At 43.5% G+C, this 17,500-nt stretch overlaps 1 protein-coding gene across 2 annotated transcripts in view; it reads right to left on the bottom strand.

Moving 5' to 3' along the window:
• shank3a (SH3 and multiple ankyrin repeat domains 3a) overlaps nucleotides 1-17,500 on the bottom strand; it is a 170,446-nt gene that overhangs the window by 1,857 nt on the left and 151,089 nt on the right. Inside the window, exons 20-26 of one of the 2 annotated variants that reach the window (XR_005076449.1) lie at nucleotides 14,766-14,846; nucleotides 14,037-14,164; nucleotides 13,726-13,831; nucleotides 11,146-11,672; nucleotides 8,957-11,058; nucleotides 1,079-2,354; nucleotides 1-576 (exon numbers count right to left, since the gene is read on the bottom strand). The exon at nucleotides 1-576 is cut by the window's left edge and continues 1,857 nt beyond it. Coding sequence is in view for 1 of the 2 variants with exons in the window: in XM_037107024.1 (XP_036962919.1) it covers nucleotides 1,784-2,354; nucleotides 8,957-11,058; nucleotides 11,146-11,672; nucleotides 13,726-13,831; nucleotides 14,037-14,164; nucleotides 14,563-14,586; nucleotides 14,766-14,846 (3,539 nt within the window). In the remaining variant the exon portion in view is untranslated. Of the gene's footprint in view, nucleotides 577-883; nucleotides 2,355-8,956; nucleotides 11,059-11,145; nucleotides 11,673-13,725; nucleotides 13,832-14,036; nucleotides 14,165-14,562; nucleotides 14,587-14,765; nucleotides 14,847-17,500 lie in introns of those variants that run through there. The other variant, XM_037107024.1, reaches the window with a different exon arrangement.

Genomic DNA, 17,500 nt, shown 5'->3' with positions numbered 1-17,500 from the left:
CACTAAGTAAACTGTAGAGAAACAGCGAAGCAGCGACGTTGCAAAGACACAGACAGGTTGTAAATTACTGAATTTTCTTTAAGACCTTACAGAGGCTTTCCCATCCCCACAACCTGATAAACTACACGCACATTTCCTGAAGTGGCATTTTAAGAGGGCACATCATTTATGCTTCGCTCCTAAAAGCCCTTGTATGACAAATCTTTGTTGGTTATCGGCCAGGTAAAAAGTCTGGTCTGAGAAGCATCATCAGGGGGTCACAGGGATGGAAATTTTACTAGCCCTCTAGCATTTTTCAGACTGCGGTGGTATTAAATTGTCCCCATAGGTAAGAATTTTGATGGATGGTATTGTAACAACAGCCAACAACCTCTCCATGCTAGTGCCCCAAACTTCCATCCCTGAGTGATCTGCAGGCAAAAGATGAAGAGCCCCGTTTACCAATTAAGCTGTCTCGGTACGCGGTCCTTACTGTGTGTCGTCGTGGAAAGAGTCTGAACCACGTCAGTGAGGTCTGTAGCTGAAGCAGTAGGGATGGGTGTCAACTGGGGTCTCAGCCTCACATTATGGGATGCCCTTTAGTATGAAGGAAGACCGTAAGAAAATAAAAACAAACAACAAACTCTGTCCAACACGTGATGCAATTCGTCATGCTACGGTTCAAGAAAGGGTGACCATAAGGAAAGTTGTATACCTATGACAAAAATTTCATTTCCATATCTATATACGTCTTTTAATTTCAAATATATATATATATATATATATATATATATATATATATATATATATATATATATATATATATATTTGGTAGAAATGAGTAAACTATTGGTGGAATAAATTTTAAAGATTTCTCTCTGCCTTCTATACTAAAAACCAAAAACAGGCGCAGATTAGTTTATTATATTTCATCTTTGCAACATTGTCTTTTCTTCTGAAAGCTATATTTAGATACATATATATCATATAATACCTATATATAATATTCCCTTTGGAAAACCAAAAAATTGATTATGAAAAAAGCCACGAGTGTTGGTTAAACATTCTCCAAATATAATAGATAGCACAGTCTGGGTACCAAGGCGGAGGGGTTTCTCCTGTGGTTTACTTTGTGGAGCTCCACCTCTGGGCTTTAAAGTCTTCGGTTTAAAAACAACAGCAGGTATAGAGCAGACACACCGTTTCAGAGCTGTGTCAGCACTATGTCCATAGTCCTGTGTCCATCGTTGTTGATCTCTGTATAAATATTTTGAAAGGCAACTGAGCTTTCTGTTTGGAAAGGAAAAGTTCTTCCTCCTCCTCCTTTACTCAAACTGCAAAAGGCTTCCAGAGGCCTAATAGATGGAGGGATAGAGGTAGAGAGGAGAGGAGGGAATAGTGAGAGAGAGCATGTGGGCGTTACTAAGGGAACAACTGAAGCGTTCACAAATCAAATGTTTTAATTGGAGCTCATGCGATTCTCCTCGGCAAAGAAAGACCAAAGCCCATTTTGAAGTCCGATCTAATTGGCTGCAGGCAAGGAGGTGGGCTGACACTTAGGGCCGAGTCGAGGGGGATGAATGTATTGACTCCTCCTCTTCAGTGCAGTGCCAAGTGCAGGGGAATAATGCAGAACGGGAACGCGATGTGTCGCTAAGGACAACAGGTAAACATTTGTGATGCCGAACATAAAAAGCAGCCAGAGTAAAAGAGGAGCGGTTCCTGTCTTTTCTCTTTCATCAACTCCATGTCTTGCCCGTTCTTTATCTTTCTATCCATCTGTTGCTGTGTCTCAGGGCAGGGGTCAGCTCTCTAGCAGCAGTTTTAGTGCTCGTTCAATGTTCATGCGGTGTCCGACTCGCGTCACTCCCAGCTCTGCAAAGTCATCCTTGGTTAGAGCTGGGAGGTGGGAGCCTTCGATCTCATGTTCCTGAAACCCTGCTCGGTGCTCCCCCAGGTTGATACTCTCCAGCCAGTCTCCGACGTCGTATTTATTCCAGAGGTGGAGGGGCTTCTGGTGGAACGGCCGTAGGGCTAAAAGTGGTGACCCCAGCCCAGGGGAATGGGAAGGTGATGGTGATGGGGAGCGAGAGCGGGAGCGGGCGCTGGAGCTCCTCATTACAAAGCGGACCTCTTTAGGCTCCTGGGGTAGGCTGAGGCTGGAGGATTTGAGGATGGTTTGTGGTGGTGTAGTTGGCGAGGTCGGTAGGCCGTAGCTTGAGAACCGTCCGAGAGGGTCGCCCCGATCAGGTGAGCCTGAACCTGGGCTTTGGGTGCGTCGGGTGACGGGGTAACGGCTGCCAGGGCGGATTGTGAATGTAGTGCCATAACTTCTCTGAGAAATGGTGTGGAGCTCGCCTAGGCTGCTGAAAAGTCTGGTGGAGACAGAGAGAGGGTTTCAAGAGTGTTAACAGACGACATGAAGGTGGAAAAAGTGAAAATAAAGAAGAAGAAAGGGGGAAACAAGCTTTGGGTTAAACAGTATGTATAAACTGCAGTAAGTTTTTTTTTTTAGTGTAGGCTAGAAGTTAATGACTGTTAGACTGAGCAAGCTCGTCTCACATCACAACATCAAAAAGGCAAGAAACATTTTTCTGAGATCAGCTTTGGATAACAGACTTTGCTTTTCAATCATAAGACATAATGTATGACTCACTACACTCTTTCATTTGAGGATAAGGTGACCCTTCCTTTACTGACGTTCACACTACACCCATTTCTTTTGACCAATACTAAAAGTATTTTTCTTCTGATGAATTTCATGGAAAGCTACTTCCTGTTAAGAGCATACTGTGAGCTTCCTTGAAGTGACTGTGACCCTCATACAGCATAAGGCTGAGAATTACAGTAGAATTTCAGTGTCAAGCAGATTTAGTGCTTAACACTGAAACTGCAGATAACCTGTAGTAACCTTAAGGCACTGAAAGTCCTATCTTAAAGTAAACATATTATGCTATTTGGGCCTTTTTCTCGTCCCTTATTGTGTCACATTTTTGTGCATGAAAAACCTCTGAAAAGTTACATGTCCATATACCACGCCAAAGTGTTTCTCTCCTACACAAAACAATTCTCCTGAAACGTCTGACAGTCCTTGTTTGTAGTTCCAACTTCATTTCTGCAACTTATCTACATCTCTATGTAACACAGCACCACCTCCAGCTAGGTGACCTAGGTGAATGTCCCACCCACCTCACTGTCTGCTGTTGTTTTATAAAGATGTGAACAGTTCAAGCAAGTAGGACAGCTTTCACTGGATACTGTAACAAAGGACCACAGCATTTCAACATCTGTCAGTGGGAAACTGGACAGATCTAAAGAGGCCACGGACACTAGAGAGTGAAGAGCTTGGCATGAGAGCTGCTCTGTTGTCTGCATGAATCAACACAAAAGTCCACATCTATGGATTAACTTTATTTTGGATGGATAAGTGACAGGAGTGTCCCTACATCTACTGGAAAACAACTGAATAGTCTGTGGGTTTTCTAACACACTTGTCTGGTAACTTCACGAGCTCAAGGACGTCTGAATTTTACCATGGACCACATTAACAAGAAGCTTAAAAAAAAACACTTTCAGACACAAGTAGAACAGAGGTGGCGCACCACTGGACAGTATGAGAACACTGAAGCACTGAACCTATAATTGTAGACACACTGAGAAATATGAACCTGAAAATGAGCATAATATGTCTCCTTTAATATGAAACAACCAGAGTACAAATACACACACGTTCACCCACATGTATACACAGCAGGCAGACCTTCAGTGAGAATACAAATTCTGTATTTGGTTTTCAGCTTTGCTTTGCAGAGTACCTATAAATTTCCTTTTTATGAATAAGAATTATAATGTATATAGAATACAATGGTGACATTTATCATGTCTTTAAACCACTGTTAAAGGCTTGACGTTTACGGTTGAGCTCATTTCAACTACTTTATACTCTGTAGGGTAGTTTAATCTTCAGTTTCTAGCGATCTGACAATGCATTCTACAGCTAATCCCACAAGAGTTCAAATAGTTTATTTAGTTTAAGATGTGAAATACATTATCTCAACATATAAACAAACACTTGATACTCCAGTTTATCAGGACATTTCTAAATCCACATATTTGAAGATATGTGGTTTTTACTTACAGGAAAGATATGAAAAGTTGTAATCTGAAATGTAACTTGTACTTAGTTACATTTTACCACCTACTAATTCACTATTTTATTAGATTTAAAGGACACCTACTATGCTTTTACTTTCTTTCCTTTCCTTCTGTGTTTTATATCTGGTCTTGTGCATGTGAAACACTTTGAAAGTTAAAAAGGTCAAAGTCCACACCAACAGTAGCTCATCTGTGAGTCACACACATTTCCATAATTTATGCCTCAAGTCCAGTTTGGAATGGAAAAAATTGGCACAGCTGCACTGCTGTTGTTAGGGATGCTGGTTCAGGCATGTGTGAGCTGACCAATCAGAGGAGAGCGGGTATTTAGGAGGGCCCTTAAAGAGACAGGAGCCAAAACAGAGTGCTTCAAGAGGGGGAGTGCAGAACTGCAGAACTGGACAGTATGAGAACGCTGATGTATATTTATTTATTTTTTTAAGCATTAAGCATGAAAACCTTTTCTAGAGGTAACTCAAAATAAAATAATGACCCTGAAAATTAGCATAATATGTTTAATATTTAATTACCTCTGAGGTGCAGCTTACACTGCGTTCAACACAGTAAGTCTACCATTTAGAAAATGACACCAACCAAGCCAATCCTACCAACAACAGTCACTCCAGATCTATTTCGCAGGTACAAAAGCTGCTCGTTTACCTAATTCCCCCCCCCCCCCCCTTTTCTTTTTCTTTCTTTCTTTCTTTCTTTCTTTTTTTTTTTTTTTTACATCTGATCCTCTTAAAAAAATAATAGAGGCATAACATGAAATTGTGAAACAGTCTAAATGTGTCTGCTGAGCCATTAGTATTCTACATATCTAATGGAGGAGAAGATGGTCAGAAAGGAGAAGAGGGAATGGGTAAGAGGTTATGGCTACATGAGAGTCTTGGTGCAAGCAGGGAGAAGCAGAAAGAAGAGGCCTAAATGTGTTGAAGTGTTAAACTCATGCATGTGGGTGAGTGTCTTAGTTACAGGTGTGGCACATGTTTTCTCTCTACTGTGTTTGACTACTTTGATGTGGGTGAGATTAGGACTAACGGAAACAAAGGAGGCTAGGCAGCGCACAGGCTGAAAAAAATGATCAGACTACAGGGAGCCGACGGATATGAGATGAGCTCCATGCGCACTTACACAGTCGTCCTGCCCTCCTGGGCGCACAGTCAGTTCTAGACCAATCAGATCAGAGCAGCAGGGCGGAGCATGCAAGGTGAGCAGAGAGAGAGCAATGGGAGAGAATGTTAGCATCACTCCATGAGACGCAGCCTGCCGACCAGACTCATCCTCTGCTTCAGCCAACTCTGCTGTCTTTGACATATGTGTGACTGTGAGTACATGTGTGATCATATATTTATGTGTATGTGTGTGTTTGTGTGTCTGCGTTGGTGGTATCGATGTATGGACATGCCAAAGACAGCAGAGCAGGCTTCAGCACAAGAAGGTCTGACCAGTGGGCTTCATGAGAGAGAAATGAGCACACTATTCACATATCAAACACTGCACGAACAAAGAAAAAACAACAAACAAATAAATGAACAAATAAAAGACAGGCACATGTTCCTTGACTTTTGAGGTTGCTCTGGAACTTATTTTTAATGAAGTTGACTAAAAGAAATACATACATGTATTTATCTTTTTTGCTAGTTATAGTTGTAGCAGACACAAAAATGTTTATAAAGAAATTGCAAAATGTTTTGCTTTAGTGTGGTTTAAGAAACCTACAGTGTCCAATATGCAACTCAGTCAAGGACCATGGCCATCTTTAACACAATCACTGAAAAACAAAAACAAAGTTATGCAAATTACATAAACAGAGAAGAACAGAAAACCAAAGAGCACAACTGAAATAAAACGAGAACCACGGGTGTCTAAATCACCTAAAGCTATGACACACAGCATGTGAACGAAGTGGATACAAGAGAGACACACAATACAGCAGCTTGTATGGTTTTTGAAGGGTTTTAAATGGGGCACACAGTGGATGGTGGGTAAGTGATGGAGTCACATTACAATTAAGGGTGCTGGGATGCCTATGCTTTATGTGAAATGCTCCAGTAGGTGAGGAGAAACATATGCAGAGGCAGAGACAGAGAGACAGAGTTAGAGTTAGAGTTAGAGAGAGAGAGAGAGAGAAATAATGGTGTGCATGATCATCTTTGTCACAGCCAAGGGCAATCAACTGCCAAGATGGAAACGGTGGGGATGATTTTGATTGCATTTTAGGAAGGGAATGAGCCCCATCAGGAGTGAGTAATACATGATATGTTGTATTTGATATCATGGTCACCTTGTCCATCCAGGTATCATGATGCTGTTGAGGCTACAGATCAATGATTGATGGCTGAATTTGGCTCGATGTCACATGGTGACTTCATATTCAATTCTTTGGTCACCAGGGCAATGTATTGTCTTAAGCAACAGGAATGAATGAGCTTTTCAACCCAAACTATTTTGGTAACAGATTACTAATAATAGTACAACACTGGTAAAAGGATGGGACTGTAAAACATGCTCATGAGGCTTTTACAATACAGAAAAGATTATGCTTACACAATTCCTGCATCCAAGATGTCCGAAGCAACAACAAGAAGTAGCAGCAGACTTCTGTTGACACCAAACTACACTGGTCACTCCCATGCAGAGGACAACAGTTATGGTTACAAAAGTCTGCCTTAAAGGCCAATGACTAGTGGGCTACTATGCTGATCAGTTCTAGAGAGACTTTACATTCTTTTTTCTGATATGGCTATCAAGCTAATTTAGTTGACAGCCAGATGGAAACTGCCTGAAAATGTGAAGCACTTTGGTTTCAGCTGTGTGGAGTCTATTCTTACATTTTCGCAATCTTACATTGACTATTCGTGAAGTTCAACTCCTCTTAGTCGGCAGTAAGGTACGACAAACATGAAAGGCATTTTTTACACCCTCCTAATTCACATGAAAAGAAAGAGGAAAGGAGAGGAACAAGGCTATAAAAACCAACTGCATCCGAAAAGAGCCTACAAACTCCTCTTTGAAAGCTACATTCTGATAAATTACTGTATATAAATGACTCTCCCAAACAGAAAATTAAAATTAACATCAATTAGTGTCAATTTCATGGCTGTGTAAAACTACAATGGACAACCAAAATATGACTGAATTTGTTCTTCAAATGTCAGATGTTAATTTCCAACCTGCCAAGCGGTAAAAACACAACCTGTGGAAAAACTCTTAATTCAACACCTGAGTAGGTAAAAAGAGAAGACACCTTATCTTATCACTCAAATTGATACTAATGGCAAGATCGTGAGGGGATGGTTTTAACATGACACACCATTATAGTTCAGTTATGTTCAAATACTTTTTTTTAAATACATCCTTAAATCTTTGAGGTTATCACTGATATTTCAGCAGGATGGGGGACGGTGATAAGAAAGAAAGCAACAGTTTCTGGTCTTATCAAATTCATATCAGTGATGGCTGCAAAGAGCTGTGGATGTAAGGATGTATTATGCATTATTTGAACAAGGACTCTGGGAAAAGCTCAAGAAAAAGTTGGAAGGGAAGCTACTAGCAGGGGTCATAGGTTTGAGCCCAAAGGTGAGTGTGTGTGACATGAGGAGAGGCTTTAAGAAGTGCATGCCTCCAAGCCCTGTTACCTTGTTTGCACCAACAGATTGTCCACCTCATACACACACCACACACACACAAACACACACATGCACAAACTGTGTAACACTAATGTATTGACATGTAACGTCTATGTCCTCACACCCAGTACTACAACCAAATATTTTATTTTATTTTTTAGATACAATTTATTCTGAAAGTGAGAAATCAGGTGATGCAAACAAGGTAACATAATATTTAAAGGAAAATACATGAAACAAAGTGTATAAAAGGGTTGTTCTCTCTAAATAGGATTAGTTGAAAGGTTGTTAGGGAAAAAAAAATATATATTGAAAAAAAAAACTGAAGTTTACCCTAGGGGCTATAACCTTAAGGTTTACTTTCTTCGGTGTCCTCATATCTGCAGAAATATAAAGGACTTCAGTGTTGTTTCAGGTATGGTGTGAAAAATAAGAAACCCACAGATAATAGTTGAAAAACAGTGCTGCTTCACATTACTGTGGTGTCACTGCGTCAAGTCTGATTATGCCTCTTTCTATACTGACGGTCTAACATCAAGTACCACAAACAGAGAGGAATCGCACAAAAGTTGTAACATTGTTAACACACTATATCAGGGAAACTAATGCTAACAATACTGGTGACTTTGGCTATCATTGTGACTTACCATCACAGTATACTGGCTTAAATAAGGATTCATTTGCATATTTTTAAAATATGAGTAAAACCACATCATGCACAAAAATAAAACTTAAAGCTGGTGTCTTTGACTCAGCCTCTCTTTCCAGAGAAATTCTAAGAGATTACAGATTGCTAATCATTGTCTGTAATATATTTTTGATATTTTAATAAGTGCTAGCCTCTGTGTTTGCAATCTCTCTTCCAGTGGGCTTGCCATTTGCAAGAACCAAGAGGGATTATCCCTTGTAGACATAAAAAAGTATTTCAATAAAGAGTAATATAAAATGATGATTAACAAAAGAGAATAATTAAACTCTAACAAGTCTACCAAGTACGCAATCTTTATCAATTTCAGACCCTTCTCTCTGAGGCAGTGCATTGGAAATGCCTCAGTTTATTTGCTCTGATGTCTTAGATGAGTAAAAGATATGAATTAGACTTGAAATAATTACTTTCTTATTTAACCATATGCTCTGTCACTCAGTGTTAAATACAGTTTTGAAGTACATTTCACTAGGTTTTCTCTTACCTGGCACCTGCCACAGGTGACTTCCTGCCAGGGTCAAGTGATGCTCCCAGTGGTTCCTCTCCCAACGACCTTGTGTCTTTATTTAGCTGCTGTAGTCGGGAGCTGAGCTCCCCCATAACAGATGGTTTTGCTCCCTCATCTGCACCCAGCCCCAGTCCCAGCCCACCAAGATTGCCCAAACTCCCAATACCTAGCCCCACCCCTGGCCCACGAGGCTCTACTGGGTCTCCCCACAGCTTGGACCTGCGCTGGAAGAGGTAGCGCGGCTTGGTAGGGGCTAGTCCAGTCACTGAGGCTGAACCACCTGGGGGCAGCCCAGCACCCCCAGCTGCAGCAGCAGCCAGGGCAGCAGCCTGTTGCTGTGATAGCAGCTCGCTGTCAGAGCTCTGCTTCAGCAGAGGGTCCCTGAAGGTGACGGGGCCTTTACTGCCTCCTATCTGGGACTTGAGTCTGGGCTTGGGAGGCACTGGCGGCTTGTCGAGCACAAAAGTCTGCCCGTCGGCATAGGAGGTGTGCGTGGTATGTGTGTCGGCAGGCTCGCCGCTTTCTGAGGACAACGTGGACATGCTGGAAACCGTGGAGACGGTGCTGGTGGTTTCAAGATGGTGATCTCGCTCTCTCTCACTTGAGCTGCGTGTGTCAGCCTCCTCCACGCCTGAGTCAGCCGCAGAGCCAGACTCACCCACTGGTGGGGGCTCCAGAGGATCAGAGGGCTTCCCTGAGACAGCTGCTGCATTGGGTGGAGGTGGGGGCTGGGGAGGCTGAGGCTGCGTGGGGGTCACAGTTGGGGTTTTTGGGGTTAAGGGAGTGTGTGGTATTGGTGTTGTAGGAGTAGTGGGAGAGGAGGCAGGTTTAGCTGAGGACACTGGCGTCCCCTGTGCCTGTGCCAGCAGCCCATTAGCAAACTCATCTGGTGGTGGAACAACTCCGATCTTGCGTAGTTCCTCTCTTGTTTCCTCGTCACTGGAAGTCAACATTGCAGGAGGCAGGGTTACCGTGTACGGATCAACATCCTCCTCTGAGCTTCCCTGAGCCAGGCCCTTCTCTTGGGCTGGACTTGCAGGACGCTGAGTTTGAGGCTGGGCCTGGGGCTGGGAGGTTGTGGGACTCGGGGATTTAGCCCGTGGACTTGGAGATTTGCTGGGCTCCGTGGACTTTGGGGCAGGTGCCTGTTCTAGTTCTGAACCCACCCCGACAGCCTGGCCATTACTGGTAGCATGGACCATGATAAGACCTGCTGTCTTCTGCTGCGACGTATCCATAATACTAATCAACATACTTTTTTTATCCTCCAGTCTCTTCTCCTCCTTCCTTTCCTCTACTCTGGCCTCCATCTCCTGTCGGAATGATACAGGTGATGGTGATGTGGCCCACTGTGGTTTTGTTGGCTGGGGAACTAAAATTGATGCCAGGGAGGATCCAACTCCATGCCCCACTGCCTTGGCGCTTTTAGGCGAAAAAGGAGGAGTTGTGGATGCCCCTTCCCCATGTGGAGACTCTTTGGTCTGAGGGTCAATGAACATTACGCCCTGGCCTATCCGCTCCTGTTTAGTCCTAGGCTCTGGGCTGCTAGTAGGGGACTGGCTCTGGGAGGTCAGTGCCCTCTCCCTTGCGGCCAGCGCAAGAGCCAGTGGAGAGTTGGGGTCAAGGGGCTTTCCTGTGAGCGGATGGATAAATGTGGTCCCACTGGGTGAGGGGCTCAGGGCCAAGGCAGGGGGGGGCAGCTGTCCCAGCTCTCGGGTGAGCATCCGTTCATCGATGGAGTGAGACTGAGTCAGAGATGGGGCGTCAGAGCTGGTGGTTGACGCCCCCTCCATGGTCCCAACAGAAAGGAAGACAGTGGATTTCCTCCGTTCTTCTAGGCGACGCTCCCGATCTTTCACTGCTCCAGCGATTGCAGCAGCGAAGGGGCCCTTACCCTGAAACATCATTTCTCCCTGGGCACGCAAACGTTCTCGCTCAGCCATCAGCTGCTGCTGGTAGTAGTCTGCACGGCTGGTATGTGTGTGCCCATGGGCGTGTGGGTGTCGTCCTGAGGGTGAGCTCTCTCGGGAGTGGGCAGCAGCTAAGGCTATACTAGCTTTTTCTTGTGCATCTTCCACCTGCAGTAAGACAAAGAAATAATCAACCAAATGCGTCAAAATCAAAGGGACAGAAGACCAAAATACCATCCTCTACATGCAGCCTACCTGTAGTTGTTTCACCAGGGGACTTTTCTTCCTCTGGGGCTTGGTGGGTGTGTATAGTCCAATGCTAAATTGACCCACATTAGCATAAGGGTTGTCAATAACCCGACCCTTCCTTTTAATTCGCTCAGGTGGAGTAGCAGCAGAGGGACGGGGAATTTCTGTAGGTTCTACAGGTAGATGGGAGGAGTCCTGGAGGATGATCATGGAGCGGGCTTTCTTCTGTCTCTCGATCTGTGTGGCCTGCCGCTGTGCGGCCTCATAAGGCAAATCCAAGGAGGAGGGCTTGAAGCTGGAGCGTCCTCCGGGCTCATGGCCCTGACTCTGGGTCCTAGATGGGGGAGGAGGGGGACAGAAGGCTGGGGGAGGACCAGTATCTAGGTAGTAGGGAGGAGGAGGAGGTGCCATTTGAGGAGGCGGAGGGATAGGATGGGGTTGTGAGTGGTCTCGGAGGCTGTCTGTCATAGAGGAACTGCGGGGAAATCTGTGCTCGCCTGCTAGGGCAGACAGCCGATCCTCCTCAGTGGCACCTGATGAGGAAGGGGAGAGCACAGATCATCTGGTGACAGGAAGTAAGCTCATGAAAAAGGACCATTTTAAAGCAGCCTAGCAGGTACTCAGCTGCTTCATGAAAAATACACTGTAATGCATCCATCTGTAAATCTGTTAACTCACACAGTTAATAATGTATCAGGTGTCTCAAGGGCAGCTGTGCAATATTTAAATACAACCTGTAACTATTTTTGAGTAATTTAACAATTAATTCAATAGTCATTTAATGGGTGTGCTTTATACAGGAGACGTGTTTAATAATAAAGACTATGAATAATTTATGCGTGTATCTACTTTTTAATTAGGTTCTGTGCTGCTGCACATCTGCTCTGCAAATCTGTTTCTAGGATTGTCCAATGAGCACATTTGCACATTCTGAACATGTAAATACATTGTTGGTATGTATTCATATGTACTCTATGTATGTAAAATAACTGTGTAACTGCTTTGTTAAAGGTCCCATATTGTAGAAAGTTTAGAGATGTAGAAAGAGAATTCCGCGTCAGTGTACAAGAGATGAACTTTAGGCTTTAAATGAGCCCTTAGAAGGTGGTGATGTCATAACTATACATTCACCGCCCTCAGTAAAGCCGTCAGCTTGGCTGTGGTTATAAAAACATGGCAGAGCTGATACAGAAACCCAGGTTTCTTGAACAATTAGTCAGATGTATTGGAAATCAAACAAACCAATGAAATGTCTTGAAAGCTTATGTCTTAAAGTGACATGCATGCTCTGAAACGTTTTTGCCATGCAGTAGTTAAAATTGCACAAGCGCTGCACACAACTCAGAACAATGATGCCAAGCCAAAGTAACCTGAACAGGAGACAGTAACACTTGGATGCATTATGCTGCCTCCTAAACCTCTGTCGAAATCGTCTGACTTGGATGATGATCAAAAACTAGCAAGTTGACAACTAACACATCCAAACATGAACCAAGTGAGACATCGCAAGACATATACCTTAGCAAGCCAGACAATATTTCTCACTATTCAACAGGAACAAGTTCAGTTCTGCATCTGTCTAAAGTCTTTTACTTAGTGAAGCTGTCGCCAACAACAAAAAGCCAATCTGAAATGTACTCTTGTCTCTTGCTCAGTCACTGTGCCTTTCTCTGTTCTTAGCTTCGTCCATCAGTGTCTTCTTAGGTCTCTTCGCCTCTGTCATGATGTCCATAGAGGCTGCTGAGCCTGGTCCACTGCCCACTCACCCAGCTCTGGTTCAACTGAGCATTTCCGCCCCTGACCTGTAAACCTCCTCCTCCAAGCAGTTCAAAAGTGCTGGTATAGTTGCCTAAACACCAACACCCCCTGTACTCCAAGCAGAGACAGCTACCAGAGCTAACATGTAGCTACAGTGTGCGCTAGTTACCGATTGCTTCCAGGAAACAGGCAGCCAGAGGACAATATTTCCTCCACAGAATATGATCCAGATTCACTGACAGCTAGTGCTGTGTGTGATGTACTGCCATAAAGTGCTATGCACTGTGATGCCACCTGCTCACTGCATAGCGCAGAAACAAGCAAAATAGTGGGGTGAAGTGATTGAGACAAGGACCAGTCACCCAGTTACAAGACACTAACAAAAAATTGGACTTTAAAGCTGTAATATTGAGGTAAAATAGTTACGTAACGTTTCTTAAAGAGACACTAAAACGGAGCATTCAGACAGAGAGTGAATAGAGGTGCTGCAGCAAAGGACGGTATGAGAAAAATAAAGTGTTTGTTGAAGGTTAAAGCACGTAAACATTATCTAGTAAGTTGCCCAAGATGATGAACCTGAACATGGGCATAATATGGGACCTTTAAATGTTTGAAATGGCAAAACATTTATTGCCAATAGGAACTTGTGCTTCATCCTCAGTTTTTTATATGTGTTGCATTGCTCTCTAGATGCTACTCTTTGTGGGGGTTGAAATGCAATTACTTCCTTCCTCTCCACATGTCTTTATATGACCTATAAGCAAACTGTACATAAATACACTATCATTCACCTGATTTGAATATGTACAGGATGGGTGATTGTTTTACCAAAAGACTTGGTCCTGGACATCCCCTTTGGTAGTGGTATGTGACCTCTCTCAATGCCTGGGTGAAGACCTCCATGTAGAGTCATTCCTTGTCTCTCAAACAGTGACTGCAGCAGAACAAAACGAAGAAAAATTTAAAACTGTAATATCAAGAATGAAGCAGCACAAAGCAGTGCATGCTTACATGTGAGCACTGGTGGTCCTGCTGTGTTGTCCAGGTGTTTCTGAGTATGTTGTGATAGATTGAGTTGAATGCATGCCAACAGAGAGGCATATGCAATCTGCTAGTGTGCTGTGTGTAGGTGCACTCACGCTGATCTCTGCTGGTGTTATTCTCCTGCTGGTGGGCCGTTGTTTGACAGTGGCTGCTCTGTAATCTGCCTCCGAGGGCTGAGAACGCAACATAGACTCCTGGGATGCCAACATCTCATCTAGTCTCTCTGTTGAGGAGGAAATGAGCCAGAACTAAATACTGAGACATAAGACCAGGGAAACGCTGTGTCATCATATCAGGCATTGCTAACACGAGAAAGAATACAAATTGCGATTAAAAAAAGCTTCTCCAAAATGTAGCAATAAAAAATGCGAAGGCAGGCACTGTGGTATCGCACAAAATCATTGCACTATCTATACAAGCTTGCTGTGTTTCCTTGTTGACCACTAGGGAGTGAGCACTAAGGGCGGAAGGAGACAGAGAGAGATATAAAAAAGGAATGGGGAAAAGAGAGTCCATATATTTCAAGAGTTCTGCTCTTCTGATCTAATCATCACTGCTGAAATTTACAGCAGTGATCAATCATCTTAATGATGTTCAGAGAGGTGTCAATTTCAGACTCACCTCCTCTTCTTCTCCGAGCAGAAGCTTGGTGGGAAAAAGATTGCGTCAGCAGAGGAGGGAAAATGACAAGAACAAGCCAACAGAAGAAGTGACTATTCTAAAAGTTAGGAGATACCAAGTTTTAATGACAAAGGGAAGGCAGAAATGTGACAGAAAAGGAGGAAGAGAGTAAGGACTCTGCATGCCAGCTCTCTGGCACTCACCCAGTTCTTCTAGCTCAGCGGTCATGGACTTAGAGCGCAGTGTCAGGGTGGTACTGGGAGCTCTCTTGGGTGGTGGGGGAGCTGTGGAGAAAAGGCATGGTGTTGAGGATGAAGTTGAGGGGGCTGAAAATCCTTTGGCTTTGCGGCTCAGAGCTCTCCTGGCATCGCCCAGACGGCCAGTCCATCCTGTCTTTACTTTGATCTTTTCAAATTCAGACGGACCAGACCCCTCGCACTTAGTCAGGACCTTGTTCAGGCTCCGGTTGGAGCCCAACTTCTTCATTTTATGTCCGATGGCTTGAAAAACTTGTCTGCTTCCAAAACTTTCAGTTTTTCAGTCTTTGTGCTGCAAGAATTCCTCTCTGTTGAGGAGCCCAGAGGCAGTAAATGTGTAGCTCAGTCCTCTTTGTGACATTCCTACCACTCTGAAACCTCCCATTACACACCGAACAATAGAATTTGTCTACCACAATAGGCAGAATGAGTAAAATAAGTGTAGCAAGGAGAAGAAGAAGGTCATCCATCTTACTTTTAATATGCTGCCTGTCTGGAATTTAGCAGGTGTGCATCAGACAGAAACGCACAGCCAGCTTACATACACACGCATATCCTCCCACATGTGGAACCACATGCAGATATGCAGACAAAACTCCCTGAGGGAGGACATAATGACATGTGGGCTGGCAGACGAGATGACAGTAAATTCAACGGCTACGGAGAATGATGCGCTGCAGACTTTATACCCCAAAGCCCATGGGAGCCTCCCAATCCGTGTATACACACAAGGCAACTGAGCTGTTATCATCCCACTCAAACCAAATGATAGCTCCAAATGCAAACTGAAGAGTTGCAGGTTTCAATAAAAGGCTCTAAAGCAGGTTACAATAAACACTGTTATTAACACCAAAATAAAAACAATGTGGGTCAGATAGTTAAGCATGTCAAGTCTGCGGTAACAACGTATTGCAATGCAGTCAAACAGAGATCATAAAGCTACATACAACAGCCGTCCCTACATGCTAGAGCGAATTCAAGTTTCATTAAAAAAGCCCCACAGTACAACTGGATCAGCTTACTCCATCTGAGATCGACCAGCTAACACTCAATGCACCACTGTAGAGCGATAGATTTCTAAATCCCACAGATGCCCCAGTGCCTTACTAGAGCCTAACCATCCTGCTGTCGTCAGCCGCTGCAGATCTAGTGTACATACGCCATCCTGAGTACAGTCCATATCAAACATCTTCATTCCTTCACCGGTCTGCACATTCTGGTACAGTAGCAGGGAGCAGAGGAGATGGAGGAGGATGGAGAAAGAGAGAGAAACAGAGACAGAGGGAGAGAGAGATGCTTTTGCTGTAATGTAATGCTTAATTCAAACATGCAGTGTAGTCACCATGGCAACGGTGGCAGTAGTGAGGCCTCGCATGGTGCAGAGAATGTGTGTTTGCTTGCAAGTCTGTGTGTGTGTGTGTGTGTGTGTGTGAGAGAGAGAGGGAGAGAGAGAGAGACAGAGAGACAGAGAGAGAGAGAGACAGAGAGAGAGAGAGAGAGAGAGAGAGAGAGAGAGTGTGTGTGTGTGTGTGTGTGTGTGTGTGTGTGTGTGTGTGTGTGTGAGAGAGCATGTGTCTGTGCATTTGTGCAAAGGTGCGGCACAAGATGCAGAGCAAGTCCCGCTGGAGGAGCAGTGCGGCGGAGGAGGTGTTCAACACGGCTCAGGATGGAAGTTTGAAACAGGAAGATAAGAATCGTGCTCTCCCTCATCTCTGAAACACTAAACACACTCCAGCTGTCTACAGCTGTTTGCACCATCTTTCCTTCGATTCAAAATAGGACGCTTGACAACCACTGTCTTTTCAGTCTGTCTCAGTCCTTAAACCACCTACCGAAAAACTGCGGTCTCCGCAGCTTAGACACTAGCAGTGATAAGCAGGCTTTAATGGAGGCAACAAGACACTGAATTGGGGACACAAAAAGAAATGGAACATGAACCGCTAAGGTAAAGGCACTCCAAATAAAATTATAATTATAATTACGTGTACATATTTTCATGTAGTTCTAATATGTCTACCATAATGGTGAACACTGCACAAAAACCTTAATATACTTAAAGAAACAGATTGACATTTTGGAAAATGTGCGTATTGCCTTTCTTGCTGAGAGTTACATGAGAATACCACACTCATATCTGTCAGTTAAATATGAGGCTAAATCCAGCATCTGTTCAGCTTAGCTTTGTATAAAGACCGGAAATAAAGGGAAACAATTAGGGACTTTAAGAGGTGCTGAAAGGTGGATTATGTAACATGATAAAGCCGGACTAGCTGGTTCCTTCTATTTCTAGTCTTGATGCTAAACTAAGCTAACGAACTGCTATCTGTAACTTCATAAATAAAGGACAGAGATGAGAGAGGTATTGATTTAACTTTTTGCCAATAATTAAGTAATTGTTTTTTCCCAAAATGTCAAGATTTTTCTTATGACAAATGAGCAAACTCAAAGCTCCAACAAAGGTAATAGGTTGGCTTTCAATTAAGATTTATTTGCTGGACTGGAGTTGGAACTTGAAATTCAAAATAGAAAAAAATAGATTTATTAACCCTTTCACGAATGATTCCACTAGACAGATATTTGAAAGGCATTTCTAACCATTTAAGGTGGAGTAGTATTTTCCAAATACCAGATGGTGGATCCCCCCAAAATATTCATATCTCTTTGTCATTTTGGATTATGGT

This window comes from Acanthopagrus latus, chromosome 8, assembly GCF_904848185.1.
Source record: "Acanthopagrus latus isolate v.2019 chromosome 8, fAcaLat1.1, whole genome shotgun sequence".
NCBI lineage: Eukaryota > Metazoa > Chordata > Actinopteri > Spariformes > Sparidae > Acanthopagrus > Acanthopagrus latus.
Note: the sequence above shows the minus strand (reverse complement) of the source record. Positions and strands in the feature narration are given on the sequence as shown.